General features: G+C 38.7%; 1 protein-coding gene across 1 annotated transcript in view; it reads left to right on the plus strand.

Moving 5' to 3' along the window:
• PCLO (piccolo presynaptic cytomatrix protein) overlaps positions 1 to 14,797 on the plus strand; it is a 376,239-nt gene that overhangs the window by 176,706 nt on the left and 184,736 nt on the right. Inside the window, exons 5-6 of the mRNA XM_053609602.1 lie at positions 1,317 to 6,405; positions 6,766 to 8,777. Coding sequence (XP_053465577.1) covers positions 1,317 to 6,405; positions 6,766 to 8,777 — 7,101 coding nt within the window. The remainder of the gene's footprint in view (positions 1 to 1,316; positions 6,406 to 6,765; positions 8,778 to 14,797) is intronic.

Below are 14,797 nucleotides of genomic sequence, written 5' to 3' on the forward strand. Positions count from 1 at the left end.
AGATTATAGAGCAGGCTATATTATATATATATATATGTTATATATGTATATGTATGTTAGTCTTCTGTCTAATGTCACTTAATTTCCTTTATTACATTATGTATGTCTGGTCCTAATCTTATGTTTGTGAAATGACAGTAGAAACTTCAGAATCCATTGTATAAAACTGTGATTTGTTAATTATACTCAGTGAATTGTTGTTACATATAACAATAGTTCCATTTTATGCATAGTTTTATGACATTGTGTTTTACAGCATAGGTAGTCATGAAATAAAGAATACCCTTGACACTTTCAAAATTTGATTGTGAAAGATAATATTTTTGACCTTTTATTTACAAGCCAAAAAAAGGCAGCAAGTTCAAGACTATGGTATGTCTATGAAGGCTCCCAGCTCCCAGGAAAACTCATGCTCCTTCTCACAAACATTAGTTATTATACTTGTTGAAGAAAGCTGCCTTTGAAGATAAAGGCATTTCAAAAGCAGTTTCAGAATCAGAGGTTAATCATGCATAATATTAGTGAAACACCACTGGGCTGGTAAGTTGAATATAAATGTGATTAGCAATTGTACAAAAATAACAGCTGAATATTTCTCTTTAGCTAAGTTGATGAGTCAGACCAATTATTGCATAACTTTTTTAAACTTAACAACTTCTAAACATTCATTCTTACAGAATATAGAGTTATAACATTAATACCAATACCAAGTATATACAGTGTTTCACAGTTTTCAGAGTGTCATTAAAAAGCAGTGCGTTGAGTCTCCTAACAACAATAATATCCTTTGCAGTAAGGGGTACATGCATTATTATGGTGTGTTACCTGCTTATTTTTAAGTAAATTTCCCAGGGTTCCATTCAATTTATGGCCAGATACAGGCACAAAGATGCTCTCATTCTTTCTGTCCTTTGCCTAATCTCATAATTCAAAAGTATTAATTATGATAATAGAAAAGTTATTAAAATTCTCTTCACAATTTAAACTTTATCCCAAAGTAAATTTATGGAGAAAGATAATCAGAAATTTTAAGGAAAAGTCTTTGAAATATGAAAGATTAGAGTACTTTTGGAAGAAAATCAAATGTCATTGAGAATTGGCATTATTAAACATAGTTTAAATGAAAACTAACCTTGGTCAACAAGTATAAACTATCTTTATTTTTGTTCTCATTCAAACTTTTAAAAATACTGACATATAATTGAAAAATTTGCCCACATTATTCTTCAGCTCTTAATAGCTATTTGAGAGTAATAGAGAGGCAGTGTTTTAGTTTAACTATGTTAAGTTTTCCTGTATCTTTTCCTCCCTGCTAGGAAAAGGAAGATGACAAATCAGACACCTCAAGTTCTCAGCAGCCTAAAAGCCCGCAAGGTCTGAGCGACACAGGATATTCTTCTGATGGCATATCGAGTTCACTTGGCGAAATTCCAAGTCTTATTCCAAGTGATGAAAAGGATTTTCTCAAGGGACTCAAAAAGGACTCCTTTTCACAAGAAAGCAGCCCTTCCAGCCCCTCAGATTTGGCTAAGTTAGAAAGTACAGTCCTATCTATTTTGGAAGCTCAAGCAAGTACTCTTACTGATGAAAAGTCAGAAAAGAAAACACCACCCCATGAGGTTTCTCCTGAGAAGCCTAAAGACCAACAGAAAACTCAGATTGTATCTGAAACCCTGGAAATTACTATTTCAGAAGATGAGCTCAAGGAGAGTCAAGAAAAGAAAGACACTCTTAAAAAAGACAGCCAGCAAGCCATTCCTTCTGGTAAGGACTATAAAGAAAGGTCTGAGTTTGTTGATGATATAACTATAAGAAGAGAGCCTTATGATTCAGTTGAAGACAGTAGTGAAAGTGAAAATTCACCTGTTCCACAAAGAAAAAGGAGAACTAGTGTTGGTTCATCAAGCAGTGATGAATACAAACCGGAAGATAGTCAAGGGTCAGGGGAAGAGGAGGACTTCATTCGAAAACAAATTATAGAAATGAGTGCTGATGAGGATGCTTCAGGTTCTGAAGATGATGAGTTTATTAGGAATCAGCTCAAAGAGCTTAGTAGTAGTATTGACAGCCAGAAGAAGGAAGACACAAAAGGGAAAGGAAAAGTAACAGCAGGGAAACATAGACGACTGACTCGGAAAAGTAGTACAAGCATCGATGATGATGCCGGGAGACGCCATTCATGGCATGACGAAGATGATGAAACATTTGATGAAAGTCCTGAACTTAAATACAGAGAAACGAAAAGTCAGGAGAGTGAAGAAATTGGCATGGCTGGACAGGGAGGACTACGCCGATTTAAAACCATTGATCTCAACAGTACCATAGCTGATAAATATTCTGCAGAATCATCACAGAAAAAAACAACTTTGTATTTTGATGAAGAGCCAGAATTGGAAATGGAAAGCCTGACAGACTCACCAGAAGACAGGTCCAGGGGAGAGGGGTCTTCAAGTCTGCACGCTTCCAGCTTCACTCCTGGGACATCACCTACATCAGTGTCGTCACTTGATGAGGACAGTGACAGTAGCCCGAGTCACAAAAAAGGAGAGAGCAAACAGCAACGCAAAGCTCGGCACAGATCACATGGCCCTCTTTTGCCTACCATTGAAGATTCTTCAGAGGAGGAAGAATTGAGAGAGGAAGAAGAGTTATTAAAGGAACAAGAAAAGCAGCGGGAATTAGAGCAGCAGCAAAGAAAGAGTTCTAGTAAAAAATCAAAAAAAGACAAAGATGAACTTAGAGCTCAGAGAAGGAGGGAAAGACCAAAGACACCACCCAGTAATCTCTCCCCCATTGAAGATGCATCCCCAACAGAAGAATTACGTCAGGCTGCGGAAATGGAGGAGCTCCATAGATCTTCTTGTTCTGAATATTCACCTAGCATAGAATCAGATCCAGAAGGTTTTGAAATAAGCCCAGAAAAAATAATAGAAGTACAGAAAGTTTATAAATTGCCCACAGCTGTGTCTTTATATTCGCCAACAGATGAGCAATCTATTATGCAGAAAGAAGGTAGTCAAAAGACGTTAAAAAGTGCTGAGGAGATGTATGAAGAAATGATACATAAAACACACAAATACAAAGCCTTTTCAGCTGTGACTGAACGAGATGAAGTGTTTGAAAAAGAGCCCTTGTATGGTGGGATGTTAATAGAGGATTATATTTATGAATCTTTAGTAGAAGACACGTACAATGGATCAGTAGATGGCAGTCTGCTAACCAGGCAAGAAGAAGAAAATGGATTTATGCAACAGAGAGGAAGAGAGCAAAAAATAAGACTTCCAGAGCAGATTTATGAAGATCCTATGCAGAAAATTACAGACCTACAGAAAGAGTTTTATGAGTTAGAAAGCATACATTCTATTGTGCCTCAAGAGGACATTGTTTCAAGCTCTTATATCATCCCCGAAAGCCATGAAATAGTGGATCTGGGTACTATGGTGACTTCCACGAGTGAAGAAAAGAAATTACTAGATGCCGATGCTGCCTATGAGGAGCTCATGAAGAGGCAACAAATGCAGGTAACACCTGGATCCAGCCCACCCCAGCTCCCTATCAGTGATGACTTGACAGAGTCCACCATGGACTTTGACCGCGTTCCTGATGCATCTTTGACATCGAGTGTTCTCTCAGGAGCATCTCTTACAGATTCAACCAGCAGTGCAACACTGTCTATCCCAGATGTTAAAATAACCCAACACTTTTCTACAGAAGAACTTGAGGATGAATATGTCACTGATTATACAAGAGAAATTCAAGAGATAATTGCCCACGAATCACTGATTTTGACCTACTCTGAACCTTCAGAAAGTGCTACCTCTGTCCCACCCTCTGACACACCTTCTCTCACATCATCTGTTTCTTCAGTTTGTACCACTGATAGCTCCTCACCTGTTACTACCCTGGACAGCATAACTACAGTTTATACAGAGCCAGTGGACATAATAACTAAATTTGAAGATTCTGAGGACATTTCTTCATCGACTTATTTTCCAGGCAGTATTATAGACTATCCAGAAGACATAAGTGTACCTTTAGATCGGACTACCACACCAGGTGGTAGAGCTAGTGCTGATCATATTGTGATTTCCTTATCTGATGTGGCACCTTCTATTATAGAATCAGTAGGAACTAAGCCCACAGAGCGACCGATTGCTGACACTATTTCCACTGACATATCTGTCTCTGAAAAAGACCCAGTGAAGAAAGCTAAGAAGGAAATGGGGAATGGAATTATTCTGGAAGTTTTGGAAGCTTACAGAGATAAAAAGACTGAGGCTGAATTAACAAAAACCAGCTTATCTGAAACTGTGCTTGATCAACCACTTTCTTCTGTAACAGCCCTTCCCATAAAGGAGCCACTTTCAACTGCATACTTTGTACCTGGAGAGATCTTTGGTCAGGAAAAACCGGCACCTCCATTACCATCTGGCAGTCCTTCTGTTTCTGCTCTTTCAACTAAAACTCATCCATTCTTTAGAAGTTCTTCTTTGGATATATCAGCCCAACCTCCTCCCCCACCTCCTCCTCCTCCACCTCCTCCTCCCCCACCACCCCCTCCCCCTCCTCCCCCACCACTTCCTCCACCAACTTCACCTAAACCAGCTAGTCATCTTAGAAAAAAAGCAACAGCTCCAGCTCCAGTGACTCTAGCCACCACTGCTATGCCTCTATTTGATGCTGTTACTACTGTAGAAACCACAGCTGCTTCAAGGACTAATGGGTTACCTGCAACAAAAATATGTACCCCTGCACCTCCCCCTGTTCCTCCTAAACCGTCTTCAATTCCATCTGGACTTGTATTTACCCATAGGCCTGAGCCAAGCAAACCTCCAATTGCCCCCAAACCAGCAGTTCCACAGCTTCCAGCAACTACACAAAAACCAACAGATATACACCCCAAACCAACAGATCTATCTTTAGCTTCGAGTATGACCTTAAATTTAGTGACTTCAGCAGATTATAAATTGCCTTCCCCTACCTCCCCACTTTCCCCACACTCTAACAAGTCCTCACCAAGGTATTCCAAATCCCTCATGGAAACTTATGTAGTTATTACATTGCCATCTGAACCTGGGACTCCAACAGATTCTTCAGCTGTCCAACCAATTACCAGTTGGCCCCTAGGATCACCCCCCAAAGATCTGGTTTCCATTGAACCAGTGTTTTCTGTGGTTTCTCCTATGGCAGCTGTAGAAATTCCAAGCTCTTCAGAACAGACTCCATACATCTCTGATGCTTTGGGGACATTTTCTGCTGCCCCTGTCACAGCACTGTCTTCATTTCCTGCAGCCCCCACCTTAGTTACACAGTTTCCTACAACAGAAGTTTCCAAGCCTGAGGTTTCAGCAACCAGAAGTACAGCTCCCAGCGTTGATCTCAGCAGTGTCTCTATATCAATTCCTCCAGAACCATGTGCTCTAGGTAATTTACATTTAGAGAAGCTTCAGTATAAGGAAGATGGAAAATTACAACTTGTCAGTGATGTCATTGATTTGAGTACAGTACCAAAAGTAGAAATTAAGACAACTGAAAAATGTATGGATCTTTCTGCTTCTGCGATGGATGTGAAAAGGCCAATAGCAACAAATGAAATATATGGGAGACAAATTAGTGCTGTCCAACCCTCTATTATAAATCTCAGTGCAACTTCATTAGTGACTCCTGTATCTCTGGTCACTGAGACAGTGACCTTTGTCACATGCCCAGCTAGTGCAAGTTACACGACAGGCACAGAAAGCCTGGTAGGTGTACAACATGCAATGACAGCACCACTCCAGCTTACTACAGCAAAGCATGCTGAGCCTTTGTATAGGACATCAAGTGACCAGGTCTTTCCCACAGTTAGGGAGGAAGCACCAATAAACTTGTCTGTAGGTACTCCAGCACATGCAGTGACAATGGCTGTTACAAAGCCTGTCACTGTGCCTCCTGTAGGTGTGACAAATGGATGGACTGATAGTGCCACATCTCAGGGGATCACTGATGGAGAAGTGGTGGATCTCAGTACAACCAAAACTCATAGAACTGTCGTCACAATGGACGAATCTACGTCAGGTGTGATGACCAAAATAATAGAAGATGATGAAAAACCTGTTGATTTGACTGCAGGAAGAAGAGCTGTGTGCTGTGATATGGTTTATAAATTGCCATTTGGAAGGAGCTGCACGGCACAGCAGCCTGCAACTACTCTTCCTGAGGATCGTTTTGGTTATAGAGATGACCACTATCAATATGATCGATCAGGGTCCTATGGGTACAGAGGGGTTGGGGGGATTAAACCTTCCATGTCTGACACTAATTTAGCGGAAGCTGGACATTTTTTCTATAAAAGTAAGAATGCTTTTGATTATTCTGAAGGAACTGATGCAGCAGTAGATCTAACTTCAGGGAGAATTACTACAGGTCAGTATGATGTGGCTGCAGATCTTTCCTTGAAATGTCATTATGGGGTCCCTCATCTCATTTCAGGATGAAAGGTGGTCCCCTTGCCAATTTTGTTTTTTTCTCTTCCTTTGGATGTTTTGGCAACATATTTTGGAATACATATGCACTTTTATTTCTTCATTTTTTAAGTTTATTCTGCTCAAAGTCATCTGCATGTGCCTGCATGTTCAACATTGCTTTTATTCCGCATCTAATTAGGTTAACCTGTGGATTTGCATGCAGTCCCACTCATTATGTTCATCAAGATGACAGGGCTTTCGAACCCAAAAAGCATCATTCCTTCTGGGAACTGGACTATAACTCTGCCCTGTATTTCAGGTGAGGTAATGGATTATTCAAGCAAGACTACAGGTCCATATCCAGAAACACGACAAGTCAATTCAGGAGCTGGGATTAGTACCCCACAGTATTCCACAGCAAGAATGACACCACCTCCAGGACCCCAGTATGGTGTGGGGAGTGTTTTGAGGTCATCTAATGGTGTTGTTTATTCTTCAGTAGCAACTCCAATACCCTCCACATTTGCTATCACCACACAACCTGGTTCCATTTTCAGCACCACTGTGAGGGATTTATCTGGCATTCATACAACTGATGCTGTGACTTCCTTATCCGCCCTCCACCAGAGCCAGCCAATGCCCAGATCTTATTTTATAACAACAGGTGCATCTGAAACAGACATTGCAGTAACCAGTATTGATATCAATGCCACTTTGCAAACTATTACTATGGAAACTCTTACTGCTGAGACAATAGACTCTGTTCCTACTTTAACCACAGCATCTGAAGTGTTTTCTGAAGTGGTGGGAGATGAAAGCACTCTTGTAATTGTTCCTGAAGAAGATAAACAACAACAGCTAGACTTGGAACGGGAGCTCTTGGAACTAGAGAAAATTAAGCAACAGCGCTTTGCAGAGGAACTGGAGTGGGAACGTCAGGAAATTCAAAGGTTCCGAGAACAGGAAAAGATCATGGTTCAAAAAAAGCTGGAGGAGCTGCAGTCTATGAAACAACACCTTCTCTATCAGCAGGAAGAAGAGCGGCAGGCCCAGTTCATGATGAGGCAGGAGACGCTAGCTCAGCAGCAGTTACAGCTTGAGCAGATTCAACAGTTGCAACAACAGCTACACCAGCAGCTGGAGGAGCAGAAGATTCGCCAGATCTACCAGTATAACTATGACCCTTCTGGGACTGCTTCTCCACAAACCACGACAGAGCAGGCAATTTTGGAAGGTCAGTACACTGCCCCAGAAGGCGCTCAATTTTGGGCAACTGAGGATGCAACCACCACAGCTTCAGCAGTTGTGGCCATTGAAATACCACAAAGCCAAGGGTGGTACACGGTCCAGTCTGATGGTGTTACTCAGTACATTGCCCCACCTGGCATCCTGAGCACGGTTTCAGAAATTCCTCTAACAGATGTTGTTGTAAAAGAGGAAAAACCACCCAAAAAGAGAAGTTCTGGGGCTAAAGGCCGAGGACAGTATGATGAGATAGGAGAAAATGGAGCAGATGATTCTCGATCTTTTAGAAAGATAGTGGACAGTGGTGTACAAACCGACGACGAAGACGCCGCAGACCGGAGTTTCACCAGCAGGAGAAGGAGGACCAAGAAGAGCGTTGACACGAGTGTCCAAACTGACGATGAAGATCAGGATGAATGGGACATGCCCACTAGATCAAGGAGGAAAGCTCGTGGAGGGAAATACGGTGACAGCACAACAGAGGCGGACAAGACCAAGCCCCTTTCCAAAGTCTCCAGCATAGCGGTGCAAACAGTAGCCGAGATATCTGTGCAAACCGAACCCGTGGGAACCATAAGGACACCCTCGATACGGGCGCGAGTGGACGCCAAGGTAGAGATCATTAAACACATTTCAGCACCTGAAAAAACTTACAAAGGGGGCAGTTTAGGATGTCAAACAGAAGCAGATTCAGACACACAAAGTCCTCAATATCTGAGTGCCACATCTCCACCCAAAGACAAGAAACGCCCAACACCTTTAGAGATTGGTTATTCATCTCACCTCCGGGCAGATTCCACACTACAGCTGGCTCCTTCCCCACCCAAATCCCCCAAAGTCCTTTATTCACCCATCTCACCACTTTCACCAGGCAAAGCCTTAGAATCAGCCTTTGTACCTTATGAAAAACCCCTCCCTGATGAGATCAGTCCACAGAAAGTACTGCATCCAGATATGGCTAAAGTTCCCCCGGCAAGTCCTAAGACAGCCAAGATGATGCAGCGTTCTATGTCTGACCCCAAGCCTCTGAGTCCAACAGCAGATGAAAGTTCCAGGGCTCCTTTTCAATATACGGAGGGCTACACGGTAAGAGTGATTCTTTTCAGTTGGAAGACAATGGATGAGTTGATGTTGATCATGTTTGCAAATTTTAGGAGGCGGTAAATCTCCTGATACTTTAGACACCTAATGTTAAATTTCAATGAAGAATATTGCATTAGAAATTTGCAAGAAAAAATTATAAATTCACTTAAAAATGCCAAAGAAAAATGAGGTAAGGTAAAATTATAAGTTTATTATTTTATGACAAAGAGATTGAAAGTTTTATTCTAATATCAAAAATCTCCCAACTGTCAACTATAGGCTGTGATTTTAATGAATATATAATTAATCATTATTTTCAAGCATCGTGGAATAAACATTAACTATAAAAAGATAAGGCAAAGTATGACTGTAGATTCAGACCCTGGATACTGGGATTCTTAAGTGGAAAGAAGGACTTGATGACAATCTGGTTATTCTACCCTTTTATAGCCCGAATATTTTCATACAAAAGTTTAGAACATTTACTGGTCAAGAGGGAGCTTCTGGAGCAGGCAGATAAAAAAAATAGTATAATCATCATGGTTTATCCGTGCTTATTTGATTTCTGGCAGCTTTCTACCCTCAGGGAAGCCTTAGTCCTAGTACTTACAGAAGCAAGAATTTTTTGTCATTTCTTTGACTAATAGAAATTATTTTCAAATGTATAGATAATGCTTTGAGCAGAAAAAGAATATGTACAAATATGTTAGAAACATCTGTGAACATTTCTATAATTGATAATAAGAAATGTTAGTAATTGGCCTTAAAAGCAGGCATGCCCTACTTAAGAAAATATAATAAATAGCTGTGTAGAAGGTTCTTGATAGATATAACAGTTCAAGTTAGAATAAAAATTCGTTCAAATTTAGTTTCCCTAATGTATAGTTAGCAAACTCTAGGTCTTTGCATCCTGAAGCTTCCAAGTTGGTTTCTCTGAGATGTTTCTGTATTTCTACTGCCCTGTGTGTGTTACACATTGGCTGTGCACTGAATGATATGTCATTATATGTAAGTATGTATATATGTGTAGACATATCTATAGTCATATTAATGATGGTATTTTTAAAGTAAGAAGCCTTCTATCAGTACAAAAAATAGGCTTTTCCAGTGGGTGTATTGACCATTTAATTAATATATATCCTTGTACTCTTAATTCAAATGAACTCAATTACACAGCATTTACTTTGAGTTTGGAAATGAATACAATGGGTTGTATAGGTTGTATTACTGATTGTATCAGCAATATTAATGAAGTATCTAATCATGAAAGAACTTGAGAAGAATTACCAAAGTAATACTCCAAGTCTGCAAAACCCTAACACAGTTTAGTATTTCTGTCTTTCACTTGGTGAAACGCAATGCACACTTTAATGTAGGATGGTTATAGAAAACTCTAAAGTATTGTGCTATTGCATGTACAAGTTAGACTGTTTTATATACAAGCAATGTTTTTAGCAATTTAGATGAGTGAGTTTGAGAGGTGAATTTTACAATTTGTTCTTAAGAAAATGTCTATGCAAGCTTCGAGTTTATTTTAAGGTAAATCGAATTAATTGTTAATTATAACTATGGATTGCTATTAGCTGTACTGAAGAAAATAATTTAAGTGATAGTCATAGTGATGGGAAGTTAAGTCTAGTTCAGTAGTTTGCAGATTGTTAATTTTCATAGGCCAATGAAGTAGTGACAATCACACCATTCAGTAGGGGTCGAAACAACATAGAAACATATATAATTATATAATGCAGTGTAAAATATATGGTTTATATTATTCCCATCTCTTCATCCTGTAAGTATCATTTGAAGTTTCAATGAGGTTCTAATTTATACAGATTGAGACCTCTGTTGGACCGTAAAGAAAAAAAGGGAGGCCATTCTGTATATTAGGAATAAAATGTACAAAGTTTCAGAATGATAATAGGACATAAAACAAAGAAAATAAGAAATGTGGCTTACTACAAATGTAACTTGAAATCTGAGTGAGGGCCATATTGCAAGGGATTGAATTTGCTGAGTTATAGAGTTTGGACTTACTTCTGCTGATTGTGGGGAAGCTAACCCAGAGCCATCATCGTTTTTTATTTACACTGTTCCCTAGCCCCTGGGCTTGTTTTACTCTTGCCTTCCCTGCAGACTATTCTCTAACATGATCTAGAGTGATTTTCTAAAATGTACATCAGATTATGTCACTGATTGCACAGCTAAAATCTCTAGTAGAGCCTCGTTAAAGTCTGAATATGTTAGAAATTTCTTAATAAGGCCCCATATGATGTGGTCTCTGCCTATCTCACAACTTCACTGGTCACCCTCCACACTTTCCTCCTTCCTCACTCTGCTTCCCCATTGGCCTTGCTGTTCCATGGATGTGCTAACCTCATCCCCACCCAGGACCCATGTCTAGATCTCTCTCTCCCCAGATCTGTGCATAGCTCACGCCTATGTATTGATTCACTCTGATTTCACATCCACAAAGAGGGTCTTCTTTGATCTCTAAATCACTATAATCTTTCGCCACAAATCTCCATTTCTAGTTCTAAAGTTGTACATATTACTTATTAAATACATTATGTTGCATATTTATTGAATATGTATCATCTTTCTTTTTCAATAGAATATAAGCTCTGTAAGAACAAGAATTTGGCCTTGCTTACTGCATAGTCCCAAGGGTCTAATGCAGTGCCTAGCAGGAAGTTATGTTCAACATTTATTGAATAAATTGAATTTATAAAGGGAAGCTTATAATCATAGAAGCAATGGAATGAGGAGTATATGGAAAGACGGGCTGCTTATATTTTTGTTGCCACAACTTGGGCAATAGACTCTAGAAAGTCCTGTTGATAATCTAAATCAATATGTCTTTTGCTTAAAGAGTTGCAGCACAGCAGGCTACTAACTTCATCATGACTCCTTATTAAACCAGAACATGACTAGAATTAAAATGCTAGAGTCCACACTTTATAGTTTTCATCCTTTAAAGGATGAAAAGTTTCTTTTAGACTTATTGAACATTTCCTAATTATTTCTTGCTAATACAGAGCCATGCTTGGTATCTTTATTCTGCCATTAACCTCTGCTGTCTTAAAATTCCAGTTTAAATCCCTATCATTTAAGTTTATTTTTTAAAATTAATTCTTGCTTATATTTACTCATTGCCTCATTTATTCATTCTTTACTCTTTTCCAGACATGATGGTAAGTTGTAAAGGTAGAGAATGAAGCAGAGAGGCAGAGTTCATGCTTAACCTCCTACCCCTGGGATCACTTGGTTCTTCTTGCCCATGTGTTATATTGATTAGCTAGGGCTGTCACAGCAAAGTGCCACAAACTGAAACAATAGAAATTCATTGTTTCTCAGTTCTTGAAGCTAGAAGTCCAAAAGAAAGATGACAGCAGGGTCAGTTCCTTCTGAGGACTTGTGGGAAGGGTCTGTTCCAGGCCTCTCCCAGTTACTGCGACCTTGTTAGCTGGTAGTTGGCCGGCCTTTCCCTGCTTCTCTTCACATTTTCCCCCTCTCTATGTGGCTATTTCTGTTCCCCAATTTCCCCTTTTTATAAGAATACACATCATATTGATCAAGGCCCACACTGGTGACCTCATTTTCATTTGGTTACCTCTGTAAAGACCCTGCATCCAAACAAGTTCACATTCTGAGGGTTAGGCCTCCAACATATCTTTTTTGGGGGGTTGGGGGGGTTGGGGGGGCTTATTTAACTTACATACATCTATCAAAGCACTATAGTATACCTTTTTGTTTGTTTAAAGGCAAAATGCCTTTGTTTAAAGCCAAATGAAATTTTTGTTTGGTTGGATTTTTGTCTTGTTTTTCCAGATCCCATCAGTCTAGTATCAATACCACAGCCCCAAAACAAAATTATATTTTTTACAACATTTATGTAACCAAACAGTTGTATCTTGAATCCTACTCCCTGTCACAAATTCAAATGTTTAACTTTGCGTGAAGATGGAGAAAGATTAATACTATTTCCTTAATCCTTCCAGGTTGTGCCACAGAATATTTCCCAGAGATAGAACCAAAACAAAGTCACAGTTTGTTCCTTCACATGGAGCTAGGCTTGCGGGGTAGCTATGACGTGATGTGCTACATTTCCATCGTGAGTTAGCAAAGGCACAGGAAGAGGTGTACCTTCTAATGAAAGGTAGTGTGAAAAGTAGCATATGGACAGCGATTCTAAGTTTTGTCAGTAAAACACTTCTTCAATTAAAATGATTTATGGAAAGCAAAGACTTAAAAATGGGTAGAAACCAAGGCAGAATGATCAAATATCTATTTGTTATTTTTTTTTATTGTTGGGGATTCATTGAGGGTACAATAAACCAGGTTACACTGATTGCATTTGTTAGGTAAAGTCCCTCTTGCAATCATGTCTTGCCCCCAGAAGTAACATTTATAATCTTTCCATTGCCACGTCTGACAATTATAAATATGTTTGATAACACCAATTTTCTTTTTCTTGGTAATATCTCTATTTCCTTAGTAGAAATTATCCAGATATCATTAAAGAGCTTTACGTTATGAGTTGGTAGAAATAATTCTTAAATGTCTTAGTAACCATGTACTTTCTCGGGAGTATGTCATGATGCTTCTCTAGAAAATTCAGATTCCTCAGCAACTATTTTGAATTTACACTTTCAGGTCATGAGGCCTTCCTTAACTGACAGATTTAAATTAGCACTCTCTGTGTCTGTGTTCTTCTTCATTATTTCCCATAGCACCTGTCATCATCTAAGTTTCTGTATCTATTTCTTTGTCATTTCATTTATTGTCCTCTTCCCATCCAAATTGATATGTGAGGATTTTTGTTTAATATATTCACTGCTATATACCCATTGCCCAGAAAGATGCTTGACTCCTAGAAGGTTCTCTACAACAATAGTTTAATTTGATTATTTAGCAAGTGAATGGATCTCTCTATCAATCACATTATCTTCAATTTGGGGGAATTCACATATTTCTCACTCCCACCTAAACTAAAAACAAAGCAAAAACAAACAAAACCATATTCATCTTCCCAGCATACTCTTTGGGTAATTCAGTATTGTAGTCATTTCGTCTTTGCTTTTTCTTGTGTGTTTTTCTTCCATTTCCTTCAAGGATGACACTGTATTTTCTCAGTTTATTCGAATCTAGAGTTTTTTCCCCCAGTCATCTATGGGTTATATGTAGCATTATGTCTATAAAGAGTTCATAAACCAGAGCTCCAAAGTGTGTTCCTCAGGCCCTTTCTCTCTCTTGTGTACAATGAGACTGATTTAGTTCATTACTAAGATGATGAATAACTTCAAGAAAGTTAATGTAGCGTGTTCGCCACAAAGCCAAGTGAGAAAATAACATTATCCATTGGGAGAAATACCAATGTGAATTCCAAGAATTTGTTTGGAGGTAAAAGGGACCTTTTTCATTCCAAGATTTATCTCTCTTAAATTATAAGATGTTTTGGTGATTTTTCTGTCAGAAATGTTAATGTTTCAGAAATCTTATGTGTTGCCAATGATAACACACACTAATCTGTGTGATTTTTTCAAAAATATATCTGAAATGTTATCAGTTCTACATAGTCATGGAAACAGAGCTGTTAAGCATTAATGCTGTTTTGTCCTTCTGTTAGACTTGCCTAATAATTTTGGACATTTTTTAGTAACAGGAAAACTCCTTGCTAAAATCTTATTTGTTCTAGTGTTTAAGCCAGGATGTCATTGCAAAGCAGATGGTATTCATGAGCTGATTTTTACAAGAATATTCTTTTCTTCACTGATTGTTTCGATAGCTATTTTTAAGATTTTTGGAACCCTTTAGTGTCTATTTCAGACAGTAATTTCCATAAACTAAATTGAGAGATTTTATTTCTATCAATTCTTTCAGGGCATAAAGATTTGAGAAATAACGGCTTATGATGGCCAAATGTTATTTGAAGAATAATATTTATTAGGGGCTATTTTTCATTACTCTCTTTGAAAAGCAACATAAGACATCAGTCTATTAAAATTGACTTTGATGAAATTAAT

The sequence above is a fragment of the Nycticebus coucang genome, chromosome 11 (genome assembly GCF_027406575.1).
Source record: "Nycticebus coucang isolate mNycCou1 chromosome 11, mNycCou1.pri, whole genome shotgun sequence".
NCBI classification, from domain to species: Eukaryota; Metazoa; Chordata; class Mammalia; order Primates; family Lorisidae; genus Nycticebus; species Nycticebus coucang.